Here is a 24410-nt window from a genome sequence, read left to right on the forward strand (position 1 = left end):
CAGTGAGCAACTCCTGAAACATCGAACATCTTTGCAAGTTTTACCCATAAGGTCGGTTGCCCCCCCCCCCGGCAGACCACCTTTTGTACAAGCCTTGCCGGCAAGGCATGTAACCGTTTGTACAAAGCCAGGCGCAGACCCCGAGCATAAATAAATGAAGCATTGGCGCCCTAAGTTTTAGCATGCATACTAGGTTGAGTCTCCCTCTTTGTTAGGTTTGATAGTGCTTAGCGGCGACTAACCCCTAGCATAGAGGTCGAGTGTGCGTCTCTCTGTTCCTTCCCGCCCTTTTTTGATTTGCAGGATGCGCAGGCGTTTCTGCTGAGCTGTTTGATGGAAAGGAAACAGGCCGACGTCCCAACCCCGGCAAGCCAAGGTTGCTGGGGGCTGCAGATCCAGAGATCCGACCACGGCAAGCCAAGATCGCCGGGGGCTGCAGAATCAGATAAGTTTTTCATCCCCTACTCTACCCTTCCGTATGGAACTTGAACGTATGAAGCTTTGCTCGCTCCTATACCACCATGCTCCCTCTTTCCCGTGTCCAAACACTACAACAGGAACCCCCCTTTTGCAACGAATCAATGCGTTGTCGTATGTCCATATATGTGTTGCTAAGGCCTACACCAACGAATTAGTATGCGAATTAGTATGCGTTGCCGTTGGTGGCATTGGAAGGATCTACAACAACGTATATACATGCGTTGGTAAACATCATGTAGAAGCGTTGTTAGGTAGCAACATATAAAGCTAGGGCCCAACAACACTACATATGCGTTGGTGGTGACCCTGCACAAAAGGATTCTAGAAGCTTCGCTGGATAGCATGAACAACTAATGATTTTCATATATTGCATCCAAAATCATTAGTTCAACGCCAATAGTGCATACGAGACACAATATAACATGTCTAATATATTAAATCAAATATGTGGCATTACAAAGAACATGGTCCAAAGATTACAAGAGGTGAACCTATCTAGTAGTAGGCCAATTCTTGACCTTGCAATCAACTATAATGTTTGAAACATTGATACTAAAAATTACATTCTAATTGTCTTGTTGTAGCCCAACTGTTTGCCTCAGAATCAAAATCTTCTTAGCCTTGCAATCAAAATCTGAGTCATGCATCCTCAATTTACCTTGGTAATCTACAAAATAACAATATGAGGTCAGCAATTATAGTAAAGAAAATCAGGTTAATAGAGAAGTAAAGTTTAAATGAGTACTGTACAAATGTTTTTTACCAAGACTTAGATTTGTAGATAGAGGTGGGATAATTAATAATCTGATTATAAAAACATCTACAACAATTATTAAACAATATTGTAGATTATGCAACCTATATCTGTGTACTATTTTTTTCTTTGCATCTCGCATCATTTCAAAACTATATGAACTATCATTATATAGTTTTAGTGTTCTAGTCTATTTTCTATAAAAAAGACCAAAATGCAGAAGTGGAAAGTGCAGATACTTGCAACATCAGTAGCATCGCTCTGTAAAGAAATAACAAAATTCGCACTAGCGAAAGGGTCATTGCCATGCTATGAAGAACAAACACAGAGACTTCGAGTCTTCACCCTTACTTTTTCAACTGAGGACAATCTATTTCTCTCTTAAATGTCATGCACATGTTCTGAATACCCATGGCTCGTTCAGATAAAAAACTGCATATTAAAACACCAAGTACAGCCATGGCCATTCATTGTGAACCATCAGCTTGTATTTACTACCAAAAATTATCCAAAATTATATTAATAGTAAAAGTGAGATGAATTCAGCAACCGACTAAATGATAAGTATTCTAGGTAACCAGTTATACCAACTATACATAATTGAAAATTTCCATTTTCCAACGGTCTCTGCACTAATTAGCTTTGGGTCACATCAATCCCGTACTACCCATTCTTGGGATGATTTATTAGCCATGCTTGCCATGGTGTATTAGGAGAAATCTTAGTGCCATCAAATCAAAAATCTTTAAATAATATACATTACACAAAACGTAATTGTTACCTGAGTACTACAAAGTCACACATTAGAATTTCCTGATCCATGAATAAAATTCTCAGAACCTGCAGAAGCAACAACACGAAAAAAAGCATCATCATATTGGAACAACCGGAGTTATCAACGCATGCATAGAAAGAAGACATGCATATTGAACTAACAAACAGAAAGGCGAATCGACAAGAAAACTATGAATTGTCTACCCTGAGCCCCTGACTTGACCTTGAAGGAATGCATGATCTAATTAGTATAGACAACAGCATGCCATAATTAGTATACAAGAGAGGACATCACAGAATAATTGATTAGCTGCGGGATAAAAGAACATACGAGACTGAGCCTACCATAAGAAGTCTGGTTTCCGTCCGATCTTGCAGCGTCACCCCGAGCAGAGATAAGGACTCAGACCACAAGCGGCAAGAAAATCAGTAAGGATTGATCCACACACATAGCAGCAGGAAAATTAAAACCTAATGCATCACAAGAAATGAGTATTGAGTAAAAAGGTACAAAATCATTCTTCCTGAGAATTGCATGATTGTTAACTGCCGCATCGAACCACGCCTCCAGGCCCTATGCATTGTCATCACTTGAAACATCAATCGGCATGTTCCCGTCTTACTACAATTACATACCATATGCACATGCATCAGCTGTTCAGGTATAAGCCTGGTGAAAAAGGTTGTCGAACTTGCTTTTCTACATGGTTTTTGTCTTACACTTAACTGATTATTATGACGCTTAAAAGTAGTATATATACGAATAATCTCAAACAACTTCTGTGTTCGAAGTTCAGTTGGTTAAATCATGACACATGTTCTTAACTAAACTGGAACCCAAAACAGATCAAGGTTGAATGTAAGTGCATTAGAACCATCATGAAGTAACAACTAAGAATTGGTTACCCCAACTCTGCCTGGGTGATCAAATGCCTTTTGGGTTGATCACGAAATTATGGTCATTTCCTTAGCAAACCTGCGTGATATACAAACACATGAGTACAATATTTAGAGAGAGAGAGAGACACTAAGCAAAATACCTTACAGGTTCTGAACTTGTTGTCTCTGCAGAAATCATCTCTTGTTCAACGTTTCGGTAGAAGAATCCGCCATTTATTTCAACAAGAAACTTATGTGTCAGTAAACGGTTCCCTTCAGTGATGCGCGTAAAATAGGAAATCATGGTAGGTTTGAAATCAGCATGTGCAGCTGCGCAGGCAAGGAAAATCCTCAATGAGGATGCGGTCCATTGGTGCTGTAACTTGTAAGATGCGGCCGGCAAGGAGAAACAAGGCTGGGCGAGGACAGCGGGGAATATTACTTTTACAGAATACAAATACAGATGCAGGGGAGGCAGAATAGGACCTGCTGAATTACTGCAGTTGACGAAGATTGGGGTGTCGGTGCTTGCGTCGTTCCTTGCTATGTGGACTGTGGAGGAACAACGCCGGCATCTGTATCTCCGGTCATGCGGATGAAACAACGGCGGCGATGCGTTCCCCAATGCGAGGAGGATGAGCGACGACGTCGAGTGCGTCCCCAACGCACGGAGAAAGTGGTGAGGAAGGAGGGCTTGGCGGAGGCTCTTGAACGTACCGAGGGAACAGGGGAGGCGGTCGAGGGCGAAGGACGGCGGTGGTTGGAACCCTAGCTGATGTGGGTGCGTCCCTCGCTTAGGATGAAGGCCAAAACGACGGGATAATAGGAAAACGCTTCGTGCACAAGAGGTGGAGGTGTGGGAACGGGGAGGTTAGCATTAAAGTGGGGAAAGTGGGAAAGAACGCATCATATTTTTTTCCTCGGGTAAAACAACACATCCTGTTATATTGTTGCTAGACATACGTTGGTATAGTGGGGTTCTTGTTGTAGTGAAAAACCTTTCTTTGGCCGGAACTTGGTTGTAGTGCGATGGAAAGGGAACAGACAAAGGACCTAATTCTACTTTGCCCCTACCTCCGCCAAGAGCGTGAGTGTAGTCGAGCTATAGAGCGGTAGGACGGCAAGGTTATTGCCGGGTAACCGTGTTTATCTTAAAAATAAGGGCGATGCTAGGCGTAAGTCGGGCGATGGATCCCGTTTCGTAAGTCGCCTTTGCAACCGTCCGATGTAGAGCACCGCGTCCGTCCGATCTACACATGCACGCTCCCCCGCAAAGCCCGTCGGCTGTAGCCGTTTGCAGTCATTTTCTTTCACGCCTCACAGCCGTACTCGCGCGTTCGCATGCACGCAGCGTCCTGCTCACGACGACAGCATCTCAGCGGCTGCACTTGCATTATTAGGCGAGGCGTGGCGACTTCCAGCCATGTACGTATACGGCTTGTAATGGCATGCCAGCAGAAGTGGTGTATTTTATTCTCTAGCAAGTGGATGGCAGTAGCATGCGAACTTTGGAGGTCAAATGACAGTCCACAATGGAGCGACATGGCGCGGCGGTGTGCTTTGAACGAGATGACGACAGCATCACAGCGACTCCAGCCAGCCATCGACATGTGATAAACATCCTCGTTTCCCAGGTTGCAGCAGCCTCGTCACTGATCATCTCAGAGCAAAACGCGGACGAGCTCGCCATGTACGGCCACGTCTGCATCGCCGGGTTGCAGCAACGACGCCGTTGCGACCATCCTGCTTCGTTGCAGCACGGAGTCACGAACGATGCTCCGGCAGCCCGACAATGCTCCAACACAACACTGGTGATGCTTCGTTGCAGCACGGACGATGCTCCGGCGGCCCGACAATGACCCAACGCAACACCGGTGATGCTTCGTTGCAGCACGGATGATGCTCCGGCGGCCGGCAATGATCCAACACAACACAGGTGATGCTTCCTTGCAGCACGGACGATGCTCCGGCGGCCCGGCAATGCTCCAACACAACACCGACGATGCTTCATCGCAGCACCGGCACCCCGACAATGCTCCAACACAACACCGATGATGCTTCGTCGCAGCACCGGCGATGCACCAGTGGCCCGGCAATGCTCCAACACAATATCGATGATGCTTCGTCGCAGCACCGGCGATGCACCGGTGGCCCGGCAAATGCTCCAACACAACACCGGTTATTCTTCGTTGCAGCACCGGCGATGCTCCATTGCATTACCACGTGAGGTTTTGCCAGCCCGACGAAGCTTCATCGCCGCACTGGTGATGCTCCGGCAGCCGCTGGCGATGCTTTGTTGCAGCACCGACAGGCGCCAATGGGTGGTGTGTCGCAGCACTGGGTACGCCAGCGATTGATGGAGCAAGGTACGTCGCTGGTGGGTTCGCAGCAGAGGCACTTTCCACCCTTCGCACCGCTCGGAGCGAACGACGGTGACCTCGATGCATCACTTGCGGGAAGCTGCATGCAACATCATCACCAAGCCGCGCAGCGCCACGCATCATGCTTTACAGCAGACCGTCTTATAACATTGTTTGAATGCGGTATCACCATCCGTCCTTTGTAGCATCCGTGCTACCGACTCTTCGATGTAACAAATATATATTTGATTAGAGAAAAATACTAAGAGATCGTCAATTAATGTTGACACAATAACATGGCGAGCCAAACACTTACTCCCTCCATTCCATAATATAATCACATTTTTCAAGCTGAATATCACAGAAAAATCACTTTGCAGCACAGGCCATAGTTGCATCAGACATCCAAAAGAATGTAGTCAGCTTTGTAAAAAAAGAATAAAAATATATGGCGGTGGAGGGTAGCTGAGAGAGAGAGCAGAGCGTCCTCCTGGGTGTCTCGGTGCGGACGCATGCAAGTATGCACATGGTCGAAGTACCAGTAGCAGCAGTACTAGCTGCATAGGAACAAGGCTCCGCTAAAATATAGTGCCAGTGCACGTGCTGCGGGAAAGAGCGGCAGTCCTCACGTGTTCACATGGACACGTGGCTGGCTGCCAAGGCGGTGGATCGGTGCGAGTAATCAGCCGGTTTAAAACAAGAGTTTTCCTAAAAATAATAAGGATTTGCTCGTTGGCGTGGGCCTCGCTCACGCACAAAAGAATCTGGCAAACACCCTTTTCTTCATTAATACATTGTTAACAAGTACAATTCATGCGGAATGCATATTTGAGCAAGGGGATTACAAGGTTTAAATCTGACAAAGGCCAGTAGGCTTAAAAACTAAAAAGAGATAAGATGCCCGTAATCCCTTTCTTGTCCCTCTCCCAAGGAAACGGAACAAGATGGCAGGAGGGCAAAAGGAGTGCCTAGGTGAGGTACGAGCAGCAGAAGACACCAAGAGAACATCCCGGTGGCCGTCCAGAAAAGGGCTGGTGATGATGGTGCCGGGAGAAGAGCCGAAAGATGAGGCAGCGGGCCGGCAATACGAGACGAAGGCGTCGATGCCATCGTACTCCGACTTGACGGCCCGCCACCCGCCTTCTTCGTCTTCTCCGGCCTTCCCACGCCAGCCGCCCAAGGAGGCGACCCCGAGAAGTTCAAGGAGCTGGCCCCACCCCCGGCAAATCGCTCTGCCAGGGGAAAGGCCAGGTGCAGATGATGGTGCTGCCGGCGCCGCCCGAGGACGATGTGTCCGAGGCCTAGTCGGACCCGTCCTCGTCGTCCTCCCCACCGGTGTCCTCCTCGTCATCGTCGCTCGAGGAGGAGCTTTCTTCATCAGTCAAGCTCTCCGCGCAGCACCCTAACCAGATTCCCGAGCGCCCAAAGACCTTGACGGGGAGCAGATCGCCCTCCACTAATTTAAAGTGGAGAACGTGCCCCTTCATCAAGCAGTGGGCGCGTGCGAAGGTTTTCCAACCCCGACGGAGGAGCATTACATGAGGGGCGGGGAACCTTGTGTTCGCCCACATGTCGCCATCGCAACACCCCTTCATGTGAAGCCTCAACCTCGGTGGCTGATCAATCTCCAGCACCATCGCAAACGCTTCGGGAAGACGAAGGCGGCTGCGCGGTGGCTCACGCAACTGCAGGATAAACTCCAGTGCCGTGTCCCCGACATGGCCGCTTGACGAAGCAGGAGGAGATGGTGACGGAGATGATGACGATGCGGGTGTCCCCCTTCCACGCCCACCTCTGCCTCGACCGCCTCGCCGACCGCGGCCCCGTCCGACGCCTCTGCCTCGAGCATGGCCTTCACCTCGGGCGTCCGGTTCTTCCTTTACCGCTGCAGCTCTCTGGCAGGAGGAAGAATTGGTCACCTCCACGGAAGGACGGCCACGACCGCGCCCTCTCGCCATGACAAGGGAAGGAAAGGGATCGAACTGGAAGAGGATGAATGCGGGAAGGCGCTGCCCCTCTCCCCTCTTTATAGGGGGACGAGGCCAAGCGAGCCGAGAGCGGCCGCCCCAACCAACCAATCCAGCCGCCGGGGGCGCGAGGTAACATGACCGACCCGATGCTCCAATCAGCGGCGCCCGGCCCCCCACCCCGGCATTAAAACCCGTACCCTCTGCGTCCACCGCCTGCCCTCCCCGGTGCATGGGGGACACGTGGCGGGTGAACCAGGATTCAGATGGCGCGTGGAACGGCCATTTCGCGCCCCGTGATCGTGGGGCGCGGGTGCCATATGGCCACGACCCGAGTCCACTTAGTAAATGAGCCGCGCCCCTACGACTTCCTCTGTTTTTATGAGGAGGACGCGGACCGCCTCTCTACTATTAACCACGGGGTGACGCAAGCATGCTGCGGTCACTCCACGCACGACCCCCACGTCACGCATTCAACGCAGGTCATGGGGAAGTGCAACGGGCGAGGGAGTTACTGCGGTAAAACTCTACCACGCGTGCACGCGCACCGTTCTGGGCCTGGCCCAACTATGCTTCGCGCTCATGTGTGGCCTAGGCCCGGGGGCTCCTCTCGGTGTACAAAAGCAGGGGCCCTTCTTCTGTACCCCTTTACTTGTGCACGAGCGGTCAGAGCCGCACCTGCAGCCATATTTAGCGAGGCAGAGGAAGGGAGCAAAGACACAAGACTACCAGAGCAGCGCAAAGGATGAGGCAACAAGATGGGCTTCCCCCGGCAAAACCCTTGCCGGGGCGGCCTACGCAGCCCCGGCAAGAGCCTTGCTAGGGCAAAAGTACCCAACACCGGCAAGGCCACCACCCTTGAGCCTGAGAGCTCCGGCACCATCGACAATGTTGAGGCAAGGCTCGGGAGGCGTCTGCTTGGTGGCGTGCAGATCTTTGTGAAGACAAAAGGGCCTGCGAGGCCTAGATAGGAACCAGAAGACAAGACAACAGCGAGACTCCTTGCCGAGGATGCCCGCGAGGCCCCGGCAAGGCTCCTGCCGAAGATACCCACGAGGCCCCGGCAAGACTCTTGCCGAGGACACTCACAAGGCCCCGGCAAGACCCTTGCCGGGAATATCAGCCAAACCGCGGCATGGCCTTGCCGCCCCGTCGCCGCCCCAGCTCAGCAACCGACCCACCAACTATGCAAGAACCCATGTGGCAGTACGTGGCTCCAAAACCAACTAGTCAAGCACCTGCGTGGTGGCATGCAGATCTTCATGAAGACCCTGCCACCACAAGAGCTTAGCAGCCTGCCAGCCTACATGGCGCTGCGAGCCTCGTTGGCCTGGACACGTGTCGAAGCAAGGCGAAGCGGCGACGGACGGGACGGGATTCGTTGCTGTCCCCGGTAAAGGAAGAGGACATCTAAGTAGCACATTTAATGCGTTTGTCCTGTGATGTCAGGCGATAAGCTTGTACACTGTACATGCTTTTCACCTCCTGTGTGCCACTGTGGCAACCCCTTTGACCTATAAAAAGAGGCCCGAGGCGTACTGAGGAGGGAGTCGGACTTTTTGGACTACGCACGCACTGTAGCTAGTTCAAGAACTCAAGAATACACAAAAGCAGGACTAGGGTATTACGCATCCACGCGGCCCGAACCTGGGTAAAATCTCCTTATGCTGGGTACTAGACCCACTCTTTGCACAACCTCGCGCCCGCCAACCGTAGAAGGGATCCCCGTGATCCTATAGGTGTCGTTTCCACCGACACAATCGTATGGTCTACACTGCAGTTTCCTTGGATTCACATATTTTTCATTTCTTGTAGCTGTGATCTGTTACTACCGACTTGGCTACGGGCCAACGACAGTGTCGAAGGAAGCAGGCCGAGGAGGTGGGATGCTGGCGGCCGGACAGGGGGCTGCTGCTCACGGGGGAAGACTTCATTGTCGGCCTTATGTCGCGGCCGGAGTGCTCAACGGCGAGCTTGCACGCGAATTGCGGCGCCCCTGGCGCGGTGCCGTCCTCCCTGATGCACACCAGCGACACGGTCGTGGTGACGCCGTCGTCCTCGCCAAGGGACACGAGGAATAGATTCGGGTGCTGGTCGGCGCCAGAAGAAGTTACCGCCTTGTCTTCCTCGCCGTGGTGTAGGACGTGCCAATGCTGTCACAGCTAGCGGCAGGCTGAGGTTGCACGTCTGGCCGTAGCGGACAAGAATGGTTGACCCGGAGTGGTCCGCCGAGATGTGGTCAAGGAGCATCTGCCGGGAGCCGGAAAAGCCGCACTGCTCCAGGCAGCAGCAGGGAGCGTACTGGCACGCGCGGCGTGGCTCAGCGGCGTGGTGAGCCAGTACTTCCTGTAGTCGCACGGGAAGGTGCCGTCGACGGGGAAAGTGTCGACGAGTTGAGACTTTGGAGTGATTGACGGTGCAGCCACACTCATGGTCGCATCCATATATCAGCAGTGCGCATATCTCTATTTCTAATGTCTCAGTTGGTAGTCCGCGTTTCAGGTTTTATTTTCGTCCCACCTAATATGGTCTTTTTTGGTACTTCTTTGGTACTTGCTCCCACCTCCCGCTCAGCCGCAAAAAACCAATGAAAACCCCGCGATCGAGTCCCGCACACGCCCAACCTTCCGTCGTAATTAACTGAGACAATCGAAAATAAACCACCGAGCACAAACCGGCGAAAATTAACCAGCGAAAAAAAAACGCCCGACTGTGCGTCCTCGAGCGAGGTCTCGTCGCCCCGACACTGCCCTCCTTCGCCCGCCGCCGCCCTTCGGTCCCTCGGCCCGATCTCCGGTCGCCGTCCTCCACCGCGTCGGCGGCCGCCGCGGCGTGGCGCCACCTGCTGCTCCTCCTCACCGCCCAACTGCTCGCGCTCGCCCTCCTCGCGTTCGCGCTCCAGTGGCGCGGCGGCGGCGTGGACGACGCCGGCTCCCCTCGCCTGGCCGTGCCGGCCCCGTCGAGGCTGCAATCCCTCCACTCCTCCGCCGCCTCCTGCGTCGAGGTGCTCTCCGCCCCCGCCTTCCCCTACCTCCGCGGCTGGTCCTTCCACTTCGACGCGCCGGACACCCACCACCCCAAAGTACTACCTTTCCAATCTCACCTCCGCCCTCTTCCTCGCCGGTCGCCGGCCGATGTGTCCGACCTGTGAAGCAGGAAGCTTGTTCGATGAGAGAAATCCCTGCCTCACGATTTGCTTCGTGAAGGCCAGAATTTCGCTCTTTGTTTGTCTACTGAAAAACCTCCATGTGGGGATAGATGTCATCATATAATGCGTGCAGTAAAATTATTCTGACTGTATTCTGTATCATTATTTTGGTTAGTCTAAAAATAATAATTTGGTTAGATTTGTCTTGAAGAATAGATTCAACCTATACTTCTAGGTTTTGATACAGAAAATAGAAATTTGTTGCCAAAGCTGTGTATGGAGACTATTTCAGTATCTGGAAGTACACTTGTGACCGGAGGCATGGCCGCTGTTGCTGCCAACATAGTGGCAGTGAGCGCAATCTGGGAGTAACAAGCACACTGTTTAGTAGGTGCGTTGTCCCTAGATTTTCTTATCCATGAGTATACCGTAGTAAATTGCATACCTCACTGGTGTACAGATGTGTTTGTGGCATAGTTCCCAACTAACCGTTGCTGATATTTGTTTTTAGGAGGGGATGGAGAGCTTTACAAATGGGAATGTTAGGTTATTGAAGCATGAACGCAGCATTGTTGCAGAGGATGATCTTGACCGTCGGTGGCAGGAAGCCACTGGAGAGGCTGTTTCCGAGGTCTCCAACCGCCCTGCACTCACTGTCCATCCAATCGGTTGGTTCTGCATTCATTGGTCTGTATCTTGTTTAACACAAAGGTGCAATCAAACCTCGATATGTTATGTGTAAAATCCTATTAAATACGTAAATATGATACCATATACAAATTGTTAATACATTCAAAAGTTACTGCACTTATTCTTCTAGCATACAGGCAGTTAATTATATTCTATATTTTTCCTGATTTCCCTGTATACTGTGAGCCTGCAATTGTTTGGTTTCATGGTTTGTGAGCAATGTCCATGCTTTTCAACCCACATGCATACAGGCATGTTGATTACTAATTAGTGGTTCCTTCTTACCACAATCATTGTTTTATAATTGATCGTTTGCTCATTCTTGTGAATCTACTTCTGAAGGTGTGCCACATCTGAGGGAGGATGAGACCCCCCCCCCCCCCCCTCAAGGTGGGAGGCCTGGATGGGCAGCGGTGCCAAACCCTCGAATTGGCCCATGGTTCCGGTTGATGCAAAAGGTTGCTGCAGACCAAGGTCTTGTTCCAGAGTTTGAGGTACGTTGCTTCCTTGATGCCTTTTCTATTTCCGAATCAACTGATTTTAATACTGATTGCTTTTGAAGATTACACTTGAAGCTACTCACCATGGACCACCATGAAGCTACTCACCATGGCCGATGTGTCCGACCTGCTGATCTTTTGCTTGCTTGCCAGGTGTGCGTGCAAACGAGCACCTCCGCAAGCCTGGACCAGATCCTGCCGTGGCTCTTCTACCATAAGGTCATCGGTGTCGCACACTTTTTTCTCTTCGTCGAGGGCAAGGCCGCCAAGCCCAGCGTCGCCGGGGTCCTCGAGTCCATCCCCGTGCGTTCCTCGCTTGAGATTTCCAAGAATCCAGTAGTACCAATTTCACTCTGCTTGTTCTCAATCTCTGACTCTGTTTCTCTTCTTCTTCTTTAGGGGTGTGAAGGTGGTGTACAGGACCAAGGAGCTTGAGGAGCAGCAGGCCAGGTGGTCCGAAACAATCTTCGCCGCCCGCGTGCCTCGTCGGGCTATACACAAATTCGTTTCGATGCCCATTCTGATGATGTATATGTTTCACCTGCAGCCGAATCCGGAACGAAACCTGGCTCGCAGGATTCTTCTACAAGCCTTGCAACCACAAACTGTTTTTGAAGCAAGCACTCAACATGGAGATGGCCATTGTGATGGCCCGGGTATATATGTTTGTTTTCGGCTTATCACCAACAATTATTAATAGTGTTCGTTTAGTGTATTGTATTTATCATAAACAAAAAGCATTTTTCTTCATGGTAGGAATCTGGCATGGATTGGATAATGCATCTAGACACCGATGAGTTGTTATATCCCGGTAGTATTCCATCAGACGCCTGTTAGCTGACGTCCCCGATGATGTTGACATGGTTATTTTTCCTAACTATGTAAGTATACGGTGGTCCTAATACACCTGCTGGACTTCTTATGCATAGTAATTAACTTGCATGTCTGCACTCTGCAGGAAAGCAGGGTCGAGCATGATGATATAAAAGATCCATTCAGTGAGGTAAACCTTCTCTGTATTTAAGAACATAATTTCCTCAAGTTCCGTTGGATATAATGTTGGCTGATGTAAACAACTTATGTCTGAATACTCTGATATGAATTTTGTTTGTTCGGTTTACGTCTGAAGTATGATACTGTGGTATGATTTATGTGTGTCTGATATTGTTTACATTTGCTTGAAAACATAGTTTCGAGTTGCCTTGTTATCTGCGTAGCTTGCCATACTTCTGTTTAGTCTATAATCCCAGAAATAAGTTCTTATGCTCTTTTAGTGTAGACTGGGCATGGATCTAGCTAATTTTGCATATTACTCCGAAAGAAAAGAGAAGAGAATGAAAGAATATTAGACCTCTGGTATGTGCAACAAGTCATCGCTGACAACAGATTAAGTAACTTTGATGAATTTTGACATTCAATTCTTTGCTGCTTGTTAAATTAATTAAGAGCGCCGAACCTAGGTGTGTGCAGCCTTGCTTTTATCTCTACTCCTAATTAAGTACAATCTTTTAAGTTGCTGCTGAAGGAAGAAGACATGGGGTCAGAAAAATGTTAAGATTGACTTGATGTGTGGTAAGGAACATCCAGTTGAAAAGTTTTTTATGCTTGAACATCCACTACTCAATTATTCTTTTAGGTATGCATAATCTGCCAAGTTATAAGCAGTTCCTTTTATTTGGGCACGCATAATGACCGTTCCGCAGCATCAGGTTCAAAAAAAAGTTCTTCAAGGTTAGTAATGTTCTCCAAAAAAAAAAGTTCTTCAAGGTTAGTAATTAATACTCCCTTCCCATATGGATATGCATGATGGTTGTTCATTTTTTGGGATAGCTTACCCATCTTATGCCTTGAAAACTGAGCTACCTCCATGATTATGCATCTGGTCTCAGTAAAAAAAAATCCGCCAAAATACAGTTGTGAAGAGGAGTTCCTGATGATAGCTGAATATACCAGCCTACTTGCCTACAACCAAGGCAGAATTATCAGCGTGTATGCGAAACAGCCCGCTAGCTGGGTGTGTGCCTCCTGTTTGAGCGAGAGGGAGGACCTTTGCTGGGCAGTCAAAGGATGTGCTCGGATATGGTGGTCCAACTGCAAGGTAATGCTAACACATCTTGTTACTCTTTCTTCAATTTCGATAGGTTTACGACAGTGCCATTCAAGCACAAATATGTTTGTGACACTAATGCAAAGTTGTAAAATACATATATTTATAATAGTTTAATTATTCTTGCATGATTTCCACATGTATGTGTTGCTTTAGACAAAAAAATGTGCAGTGAACTTGTTACATAGAACACCCTAGGTATCGCCACTGGCATCGACTAGACGACGCCCATCACTGACACACTCTTCTCTTGGGAGCATTGGCCCAGCTCATTGCCGTCGCATCACTCTCCCACCATTGCTTCTGTCTGGTCTCGATCAGATATTTTGGTTGATATGCAGGGAGGTGAGAGGGCAAGCTAGGGGAATGGAGTTGGGAGAGACGATTGTAGAGCGACATCGTTTTTGTTCCTATTTCTTTTCCTTTTCAAGTGGTTACTTTTTCTTCATCAGTTCATCTTTAAACTTTTGGTTGTCTCAGCGTAGCTTGCAGCTCCAGCTTAGATTTGTTAGATTTATGGGTAAGCCAAATTGTTTAAATTTATATTGTCCAATTTATTTATAGGAACCAATCATCCAGATGCCTTTCCTAGACTGATGCAGATGGAGCTTGCAATCAGATCCAAAGACTAATGAAGCTGGGGCTGTCAAACTGACCAAAGCAGGTACAGCCACATCTTAGGCTTGAAAATTTGCATATGGACGTGGGAGTCCACTCATATGTATGGCTTTCATGTACACTTTGAATGGTCCAGGAACATTTGTATTTTTCTGTGTGTTGATTTTTTTCCAAGAGTATTTGCTTTGTGTCTGTAGACATTAGGTTAGTTGTCAAGTTGGTAATTAGAGGATTAGATCATTGTATCAATCGACAATCATCTCGGGAAAGTATCATCGTACTTTTGTTAGATAATTGGTACTTCTGTAGTTGCATGTTTTTATACTTATATATTTGTAGCCACTTTTATTGTGTTCTTTGTTCCTTTCTTTTTATCATACATATAACTAAAAGCCAGTTTACAGAAAAACGTCAGTCTCATCCCTGGCCTTCTTCAGTTTAGGAGATTACTCTACTTTTTATCACTCTTGGAGGATTCCTTATTTTGAGAAGTCAGTATCACAGCAATGGGCATGCAGCTTGGCCAACTCATTATTTCTACCGGCACCAATCATTTCTATTGTTTCTAGCCAATGTAGATTGTGGTGATTGTATGAAAGATTTAATACCTTCCTCACGTGCATGCTAGCTAGGAATGTTTGCGGATGGACGTGAAATGAACTGTTAAGTACTCTCGTATTTAGTTCCACCAGGAATTTATTGATATGGTAAGAATTGTTAGATCGGTTTGTGACGAAATGTTGCTTGAAAATAAATTCACGATAGGTTAGAGTGGGGGCAAAAATAGTTACAGTGCTCTTGTAGGACGATGGATTTTCTCCATGTAGTCTTGTAGCCTTCATGGAAGTCAAATTTTGTAGGTTTGTTTGTACATTTTTGCTTTGTTTCGGAAACCAGAGCAGTTCACTTTATCCATGTGTTTTTTCTTGCTTCTCTGCACTGTACCCTTTGGGATGATCAATATGCATTACTCTTTTTCAAAGTTTCTATTTGGAACTATATTTTTTTATTAAACCACTGTCAGAAGGTTTCACAAGAAACCTAAATCTGTAACAGGTGGTCATTATTATTTTTTGCCATATGTAATGAATGTTTGCCACAAGTTAGGAAACATAACTGGTTTTTAGTCGTTTATCAGTTCGTTTTGCTCATGGGGATATATAATTAGCTTTTACCAGTTTTTTGATTATACAAGTTTTTTTCTTCTTTCTCCACATGTGTGTTTCTGTAATATGTGTACATTCAAGCGCCAAAAGGTTTGTTCTCCCACTGTGTGCCACTAATATTTCATTTTTGTGGGTGAGATTTTTTAACTTCTGGATGCGCGTATGGTTTGGATATGGCGTTGCGCAATGCTACTGTGTTATGCTATGACCACGGACATGCTTATGTGATGTGGTGCATCTGTTTTTATACTTCAACATTGTTGTTCCCGCTTGCGCGGCAGCGGTGACTGTAGATGCTGCTCACGCATCTGTTATTCCTGCGTGTTCGGGGGCGCGGAGGTGGGCGACCGGGCGCGGGAGGCGGCTCGGCACGGCGAGGCGAGGCCGGACTCGCGAGCACCAGGCAGGCGCAGCTGCCACCTGCGTCGTCCAAGAGCACACGCCCGCGGAGGGATGTTGTGGCCTGGCACTATCCGTCGTGGAGCTCGCGAGGGACTCCTTGTCATGGGCGGGCATTGCCTGTCACGGCGCTCGCGAGGTCCAGTTTGGGATCCATGGAGTCCAGAGCGCGGCGGCAGAACTGCGCAACGGCCGTCGCGGTGGGCGAGCGCGGCGGCGGCGACTGCAACTGCTGCTGTTGTTCCTGCTTGCGCGGCAGCGGTGACTGCAGATGCTGCTCATGCATCTGTTGTTCCTGCGTGCGCGGGGGAGCGGAGGCGATGGCGTTGCGGCGGCGATGACTGCATTGGGCAAACTTTTTCGTCTGCGCGGACACGAACAGACGAAATGGGTCGGTGTGTTGCAGTTGCTCTAACTCCCTGGAATTTTTCATTCATTTGCTTTTAGGATGTAGGATGGAGCATAGTTTGTGCTGTTGATTGTCAATTGTACTCCCTCCGTTCCTAAATATAAGCCTTCAGTTTGTGATGTTGAAGATGCTTCGTACTCCTTCTGATCCTAAATATATGCCTTCTTAGAGATTTCAATATAGAGTATGTATGGAGCAAAATGAGTGAATCTACACTCTAAAATTTGTCTATTATCCATCCGTATGTAGTCCGTATTGAAATATCTAAAAAGGCTTACTTTTAGAAATGGAGGGAATAACAAACAAAAAAGATCACGTAACATAAAATGATTGATCATAAATTATTGTTTTTTCTCCTAGGTGGGATTGGTAGCAAAGCTGTTCTGTTGGACTATGCAGTTCATTGGCCATGGAGTTTTTGAGGCAAATCTCTATCAAGCTATTAATGTTAGGTTAAACACTAGCTTTAGTAAATTCCTGCCCAAGGATTATACTTGACACTTACTCTGACGGTAGAACCGGACACGTGCTCCACTTGACAATATCCTGGTTTTCACGTTTGAGCATTGAAAATGAAAAACAAGTGTTTGGGTATGTGGTGGAAATCCCTCTTACGTGATTTCTAAAAAAGGGTTAATCAAAGATTGCATTCATGAATAATAGAACTACCAAAATGTGGATATGCTAATTTATTTTTGAGGAACCTAGCACACCCACAACTATCACCTGGCCCATGTCAAACGTTCACCCAGCAGACTAACCTGTCAACTACCAAAATGTGGACATGCTAATTTCTGCTTGGTATTCCAATGAGCATAGATGAACAATAAATTTATATATTGCATTATCGTAACATTCAAAATAATATTAATTTCGAAAATTGTAGGGATGTGTGTGACTATTTATATTATTTTATGCTTTGGTGCAACGGTGAAGAATTAGTTCATCCACTTTGCTCAATGAGTATTCTCCATTACACATTTTAAGACCTTCGATGTGAATTCTTCGTGCTAATTACATATAGTGCTTGTGCAAAGTGGGTATGAGTTGAGGAAGGTTTTTTTAGTTATACTTGTTCAAATTTCATGCGAATGGAGCTAAAGTCAATATTCTTAATATTGTGCGAGAATTTCTTAAGCTCATCAAATGGATCTTAATTTGTAACTGGTTTTAGTTAGATAATCTCTCTATATGTATAAGCCATCAGATTGCCTTTTTTGTTATCAATTTACGTTGCAAGTGAAGTTGACTTTAATTATTAGCCAATTTTGCATGTGCTGTCTATTCTCTTCACGTGCAATTTAACATGTATTATGTTTATATAATTCCAGCAATATATTCAAAAGCCCGTGGCAACGCATGGGCACTCTACTAGTACTAGATAAGATTACACATTGATTGGGTGGATATGCCTTGATGCCGACGCTAGCAGCCTATACATTAATTAGGCATGTCTTATCTTACTGAAGGGTGGATTATTGTCCATTTTTAGTGATAAAAAATCAGGACATATCCGATCATATCAATTACATTACTGACATTACATCAGTCAGTTATTCTACCAGAATCAAAGATGATCATATAGAATACCGAATCAAGAAAAAGATCCAGGAAGATAAGACAACGATTTTGGTTCACCTTGAAGATGGGAAGTTTGAGTGTTAAGGTTCCCGAACACACACAATTTCTTTTGAGGGACACACACTTGGTGGACACACGAACAAAGACACGCACATGCATTTTGGTGCTCGGCTAACACCACTTTGTCAAAGCGTTTTCTTCCTTATCTATTTCTCCTGCCACAACAATCAATCTCATATCACACTTTTCTTAGGTGAACTAGGGATTTTATTCAACGATCATAACAGAAGTAATACAAGTAGTGTCTGGAAGGACCTTGGCGACCTATCGTAAATACAAGTAATGTCTGAAAGGACCCCTAGCCACCTGTGGCGACCTATCGTAGCCTCGAAACCGCCTTTGCAACAGCGTGAGCTTCGAAATTTACTTCCCTACTCTCAAAGCTTTTAGAAAAAAATTCTTACTTTTTTTGATCAATCAGATTACAATGCTTTATATGTAACTCGCGCGCGCGCACACACACACTGTTAAGCCCACGACTGCTTGATCCACTTTTCTCTCAGTGCTACACACGCACACGTCCAGCACTTACATGGCTCCTACTCAATGGGACAGTGGCCACACAGGGCCGCCCATAAGCCATGGCGACGAGTGCCACGGCCTAGACCCAGCCTGAGCAGGTGCCGATACCTCACAAAATATAAAAGTAGTACGCAAAAGAAACGAGCCCGGCCATTTAAGAGAGGCAAGTCATGCATGAACGTAATCCTTTCGTTCTCTCCCCAAAACACGGCACTGCCAGTCCCACTCTCTGCATCTTTTTCTTCCCCAACTGAATGCCGAAAGAAGTCCACATAACCCCCTGAGGTTTCATGAACTGACTACTTAACCCCCTCAACTACAAAATAAGGTATCTAGCCCCCTCAATTTTACAAAACCAAATAAATCACCTCCTAGAAGCTTTTAAGGTTGTTTTGGAGAGTGGTTTTCTCCACTTGGCAATTTTCTGTCTCCATAATTCAGTGTTCCCTTCTTTCCCTTGCACAGCAGCAGCTCCTTTTACTCACTGGGATCCGATGGCTGGATGTGCACAATTCAGTGTTGGATTTACCATCGTACTAGCATCGTGCTAAACCATCCTGTGTGTAGTAGTTTCGTAACAAGAAACAAACCTGATCGGATCTCCGGCTGGATGTGCACACGTGAAATACAGACCGTGCACGACACACGACAACACGAGTCGGACACGGTAACCATCGTGCACGAGGCCGACACCGTGATGGCAAGTTCTGCAGGACATGCAGTCCATGATATGGACACAGTGGCTGTTAGCTTCGCTTCACGCTGTACTGCATACATACTGGACTGGAGAGACAATAATCGATCTGTGCACGGTTGATAGCTAACCAGCTAGATGTGTGTGCCTTCGTCATTTTGGAAGTGGTCGTGGAGGACGCATGCGTACTGGACTGGAGACACAATAATCGATCTGTGCACGGTTCGTGGTGTGCATCATTGCAATATAATGGAATGCTTTTTTGTGGGTGTAATGCATTTGATTCACGTCTCTGCAATGATTCTTCATGTGTTTTATCAACCTGAATCCTTGCTGTCTACTCATGCACTAGCGCCTCAATGCTAACTGACAGTGCAGTTCCCTTGTTTATTTTCATTGGAAGGCATAAAACACAGCCACAATGCCGATTTCGATGGTCCAACTCTACCTAGCCACATTGCACTCCACATGAAGTGCTAAATCCTTGTAATAGTACAACATAACATTGCATAATATGATCATTGAACGTTGTGATGTCCATTGCGCAGACCTTTTGTTAGTTTCAGAAGATCACGATGATACCAGATACACCCGGCCTCTGCACCAACAAGATGTTTGAAGACATCCAGGATGCACACAGCCAAAAACAAAAAAAAAGGAGAGAAAAGAAAAAAAGCCCCGTTGCGGTGTACAACCACTCGCAACAGAAGCACTCTAACCACCACCAAATACAACACATGTACTACGTACTAGGCTCTCCAAAAGCAACGCCTCCAAGAAGGAAACAATGCATAAGCGTTGTCATCGCCCGATCGAAGATCTTGGGTTTTCACCCCGGAGAAAGACCGAGTTTCCAAAACAATGCCTTGAGAAAGGCCATTGCCAGGTACAACCAATGAAGGCCAGACCTTGGGTTTTCACCCGGAAAACCATGGCTCGGTACTCGAGGAGCGTCAGATTTTGGAGTTGTGCCTCATAATTCTCAGCATCAGGGGAGTCTTCCTTTACCAGCTGGTTATATTATACACCTTGGAAAGTTGTTCACACAAACGGTCCGTACGCTAACCAAACATAACCATGCAAGCATCTTCAAGCTTCAGTTTCACAAGAAAATCCAAAACATATAGATATTGTCTTTCATTAACCCAAACCAAAAGTGCAAACCTCAAGGAAAAAGGAAGTCAACAAAGATACATAAAGGAAACAGTCCGTCGATATCGATGCGCATTCAACCCATCTGGGTCAGACCAGCGGAGCAAAAATGATCCTGCCACACGCACAATTCAGGACCACTACCCATAACACCATCTTCAGTTCCATGAAAAATTGAAAACATTTAGTTAATGTGTTTTTTTGGCGGGTGAGTTAATGTGTTACTAAAATACTAAGCCAGACCAAATGTGTGAATCTCCAATCCTATCCTTCACTTCAGAAAGTATGTTCGATTAAATGCATCACTTTCTCAGTACCTCTCCACAGACTAACTTCAGACCACATAAAGGCTGTATAGAGTATTGTATGTACTAAATCAAACTTGTCCCCAAAATAAGACAGCTTTATGGAGAAAGGGGATAGTCTGGGCTTAAAACATACTGGAACCATTATTACCATGTTATTACAAAAGTAAAGTCTCGGCTTAAACAAACTCAAACCATGACAATCTTATTACAAAAGTAACATCAAACTTAAAGATGACAGCCATTATCAGCAATATGGAAGCCTACACTCCCTTCAAGCTTTGGCAAAGAGGCTGAATACTTGTGTTCTTGTACGTATGCGTGTATCGAGTCGTATCCCCAGTAGCGTTGAGTTGAATTTGTGTGCTGTTCTTGTACTTGTAGCCGATCAGTGCTTTATTAATTTAAAGCCGAGACAGCCTTTGGTCCAAAAGAAGATGCTCAAATTTTTCATCAACTCTTTCTTCTCTCTCGGACTTGAGATTATACATGCACATATAATTAGCAACAGCTAGTCGGCTTTTCTGGTAATAGACGCAGTTGGCGTGGACTGATGGAAATTTATCGGCATTAACACACAAGCACCAACAATACAGATCTAAGAAGATGGCACAGTTGCCAATGTCCTCCACATGCTCGAGTTTATAGTTGTGAGTGTGTAATCTGTAGACCACGACGCCATGTGCTAGCTTCATGATGATCAACACTTTTCCAGCTGATTCCGTTAGGAAACAACGTCCTACACAAAGCTTCCATAAAGATTTTTCGTCCGACATAATGGTATAGTCATTGTCAGATATCTCAGCAAGATCGGCCATGTAAAACCTCATTAGATCAAAAATCCTTCTGGTCAAAGATCCAAGGTCAGCACCACCAATAGTGTAGATACCGCTGGCAGCCAGCCTGATCAAAGGGAAAGCACACCTGTCCTCATAGATGGCGAGAGACTCACTGTCAGGCTGAGCCATGTAGACCTTGCGAGATGATTCGTGTATAACCCAGTTATCATCCATGTAGTCCTTGCAGAAAAAGAAAATGGTGGGTGGAGAACCGGACTCGAGGGCAGCATATTCCACGAGCTCGCCGGGTCGCTGCGCCATAAAACGGATCAAGTAGCCTGTGAAAGGATTGAGGACGCATGTATTGTGGGGGGGTGTACAGTCCATCAAAGCAAGGAGACCATCTGTGGTGGTACTGATAATGTTAAAGTGACGGAGCAGACCGAGTTCCTGGCGCAGGGTTCGGCCAGTGGCGGTGTTCACCAAGAGGCGCGTGTTGGAGCGGCAAGAGGCTCCGTTGATGTTGACCCAGTGACGGGGGTGGAAGCGAGGGTCCGGGGAATTCTTGGGGTCTTGGGTGGTGGAGCGCCAGCGACGGCAGACGGCACGGAAATCCATGTAGTAATCGACGTCACTGGTGGCCAGGAAGCGGTCGGCGATGCGGTTGAGGAGGTCGGCTGGGAGCGAGGACCAGTCAGCTGCCAAAAATTCCATGGTGGCACGCACGAATGGAGGATCGCTGGCTGATCTCTAGTGATCTTTCCTGGTGGCAACCAAAAGAAGGAAACAGGGATGGTGAGTACTACTAGCTACGAGTACTTAATGAAAACCGAGGCTCGTTAGAATGTCAACAGGCGCGACTGCAAATACGGATCTACTCCCTCGGTTTCAAAATAGATGACCCAACTTTGTACTACTCTTTGTACTAAAGTTAGTACAAAGTCGAGTCATCTATTTTGGAACGGAGTGAGTACTTCATGGTAAATGGTGAAGGACGGATCTACTTCACAAGCAGGATTGAGGCCACCGTGGGGGTGCTAGCAAAACTTTCTCTGTGAGGCCAAACAAAAGCAGAAATGTTGAAGGAAATCAGTGGGGGTACTGGCAGCCGATGTAAATCTCTATTATAGGTAGCTACTCCATGAAAACTGCAGGGTCAACGGGCGCGGCCACCACCAGGGCTACATGGAACGGACGTACAGAACAGGGGAAGGAGAGGGATGAACTCACCGTGGCCAAGGAGGGCGGGCGATGCAGCGGCAGGCGAGGAAGACCAAGAGCGTGGGCGTGGTTGTCCTGATGCCGTAGTCGTCGAGGACGTGGTGATTCTGGGTGCGACCGGCATACGGCGGCCGCGAGATCAGCGTGGATAGCCGGCAAGTCAGGGGGAGGGATCGCCGGTCCGGGCCGGATTAGCACCGGATCGAGATGAACCTCGCTGTGGGGAGAGCGCCGGAGCCGGGAAGCAAGGGGATCGACAAGGGTTTGACTAGAGGAGAGATCACGAGCTGGCGTGATATACTGAATCCTGCATGTTACTTGCTTTGCTTTAACAAATGATGAAGGAAAACGATTCGCGTCGGTGGGAGATCGCGCGCTCGAGCACGCGTCATCTTATCTCACGCGTTCCAGACCTAAATAATTTACACGCGTTCCAGCCATATCTTCTTTTATTTATTTTTTGCGCATCACTAGCCATATCTTCTTTCCTGAGCAAAACACTGTTTTCACAATACAGATGCATCACTACTGGAAACGATACATACGCCGAGTCGGACACTCGGCAAAGGGCCAATAACCACAGGCAACGCCTTCGCCGAGAGTTGCACTCGGCAAAGACCACCCGGCGTACACCTCTTAGGCAAATAGGAATTTGCTGAGAGCCAGGACATGGGAACTCTGCAAAGAGTTTGCCGAGAGTCAAACAGTACCATTCGGAAAAATAAAGTAGCTAACGGGCAACAGACGGGGACGGCGGTTGCCACGTGGCACAACGTTGCTGAGAGCCACTCTCGGCAAAGATAGCCAATAGGAAAGTGTCACGTTTCCAGCTCATGACATGTGGGTCCTCAATAACAGGCTGAGGGCCATCTTTGCCGAGAGCCCCTCTAGGCAAAGAAAGCCAATAGGATAGTGCCACGTGTCCAGCTCCGGACATGTGGGTCCTCAACAACAGGCCAAGGGCCATCTTTGCCAAGAGACCCTCTCGGCAAAGAGAGCCAATAGGAAAGTGCCACGTGTCCAGCTCCTGACATGTGGGTCCACAATAATAGGCCGAGGGCCCTCTTTGCCGAGAGCGCCTCTCGGCCAAGGGAGCCAGTAGGAAAGTGCCACGTGTCCAGCTCCTCGCATGTGGGTCCGCAATAATAGGCCGATTGCCCTCTTTGCCGAGAGCACCTCAAGACAAAGAGTGCCAATAGAAAAGTGCCACATGTCCAGCTCCTGACATGTGGGCCCTCAATAATAGGCCGAGGGCCATCTTTGCCGAGAGCCCCTCTCGGCAAAGAGAGCCAATAGGAAAGGGCCACGTTACTTGTCCTGAAAGCCGAGTCGCTTCTTGCCGAGAGGCCTCTCGGCAAAGAGAGCCAATAGGAAAGGGCCACGTCACTTGTCCTGAAAGCCGAGTCCCTTCTTTGTCGAGAGGCCTCTCGGTAAAGATGTCAGGCGGCGTTACAGGTTGTTATCTTTTTTCAAGAGGCCTCTCGATAAAGGTGTCAGTTTCTACTGCTTGGTACACTTTACCGAGAGGCCTCTCGGTAAAGGTTGTATCTTGTTCTAGTTTCATAGTTGAAAGGATCGAGAAGTGGTGTCTGGAAGGGGGTGATTAGACCCTCAACAAGAAAAAGTAGCAGTTTTTTAAAATTTTCAAGTTGAGGTGGAGTTTTAGCACAAGTTTAAGCATTCACAATACATTTCAAGCAAGCATGGCAAGAGTATATGAGCAGCGGAAAGTAAAGCATGCAAGTTGCAAGAAAGTAGAGGGATGGGATTGGAGTGTGCAAATGCAATTGGAGACACGGAGATTTTTGGCGTGGTTCCGATAGGTGGTGCTATCGTACATCCACG

General features: G+C 47.6%; 2 protein-coding genes and 1 long non-coding RNA gene across 3 annotated transcripts; 1 reads left to right on the plus strand and 2 right to left on the minus strand.

The window, feature by feature from the left end:
- Positions 1-942: 942 nt before the first annotated feature.
- LOC123075805 (uncharacterized) lies at positions 943-3682 on the minus strand. The gene is made up of 4 exons (XR_006436206.1): positions 3054-3682; positions 2354-2984; positions 2016-2074; positions 943-1147 (listed from the first exon to the last, which is right to left on the minus strand). It is a non-coding gene; the product is annotated as an uncharacterized lncRNA (long non-coding RNA).
- A 3309-nt stretch (positions 3683-6991) lies between these two features.
- Positions 6992-12438, plus strand: LOC123076641 (glycosyltransferase-like KOBITO 1). The gene is made up of 9 exons (XM_044498784.1): positions 6992-7117; positions 9907-10296; positions 10874-11030; positions 11395-11546; positions 11706-11752; positions 11790-11855; positions 11952-12002; positions 12100-12208; positions 12309-12438. Exons 1-9 carry the CDS (start codon positions 6992-6994, stop codon positions 12387-12389), a joined length of 1179 nt encoding a protein of 392 aa, XP_044354719.1. The 3' UTR covers positions 12390-12438.
- Positions 12439-20685: 8247 nt separating this feature from the next.
- LOC123075806 (uncharacterized) lies at positions 20686-22843 on the minus strand. The gene is made up of 2 exons (XM_044498325.1): positions 22575-22843; positions 20686-22107 (listed from the first exon to the last, which is right to left on the minus strand). Exon 2 carries the CDS (start codon positions 22056-22058, stop codon positions 20970-20972), a length of 1089 nt encoding a protein of 362 aa, XP_044354260.1. The 5' UTR covers positions 22059-22107; positions 22575-22843; the 3' UTR covers positions 20686-20969.
- Between the last annotated feature and the right edge of the window lie 1567 nt (positions 22844-24410).

This window comes from Triticum aestivum, chromosome 3D (assembly GCF_018294505.1).
Source record: "Triticum aestivum cultivar Chinese Spring chromosome 3D, IWGSC CS RefSeq v2.1, whole genome shotgun sequence".
Taxonomy (NCBI): domain Eukaryota; kingdom Viridiplantae; phylum Streptophyta; class Magnoliopsida; order Poales; family Poaceae; genus Triticum; species Triticum aestivum.

Bases quoted from the DNA above. Each gene is read 5' to 3' on its own strand.
- LOC123076641 (XM_044498784.1), top strand. From the start codon at position 6,992: ATGGTGACGGAGATGATGACGATGCGGGTGTCCCCCTTCCACGCCCAC. The intron at 11,753-11,789 runs GTGGCTCTTCTA...GGTGTCGCACAC, and splicing joins AGCCTGGACCAGATCCTGCC to TTTTTTCTCTTCGTCGAGGG. The intron at 11,856-11,951 runs GTGCGTTCCTCG...CTTCTTCTTTAG, and splicing joins GGGTCCTCGAGTCCATCCCC to GGGTGTGAAGGTGGTGTACA.
- LOC123075806 (XM_044498325.1), bottom strand. From the start codon at position 22,058: ATGGAATTTTTGGCAGCTGACTGGTCCTCGCTCCCAGCCGACCTCCTC.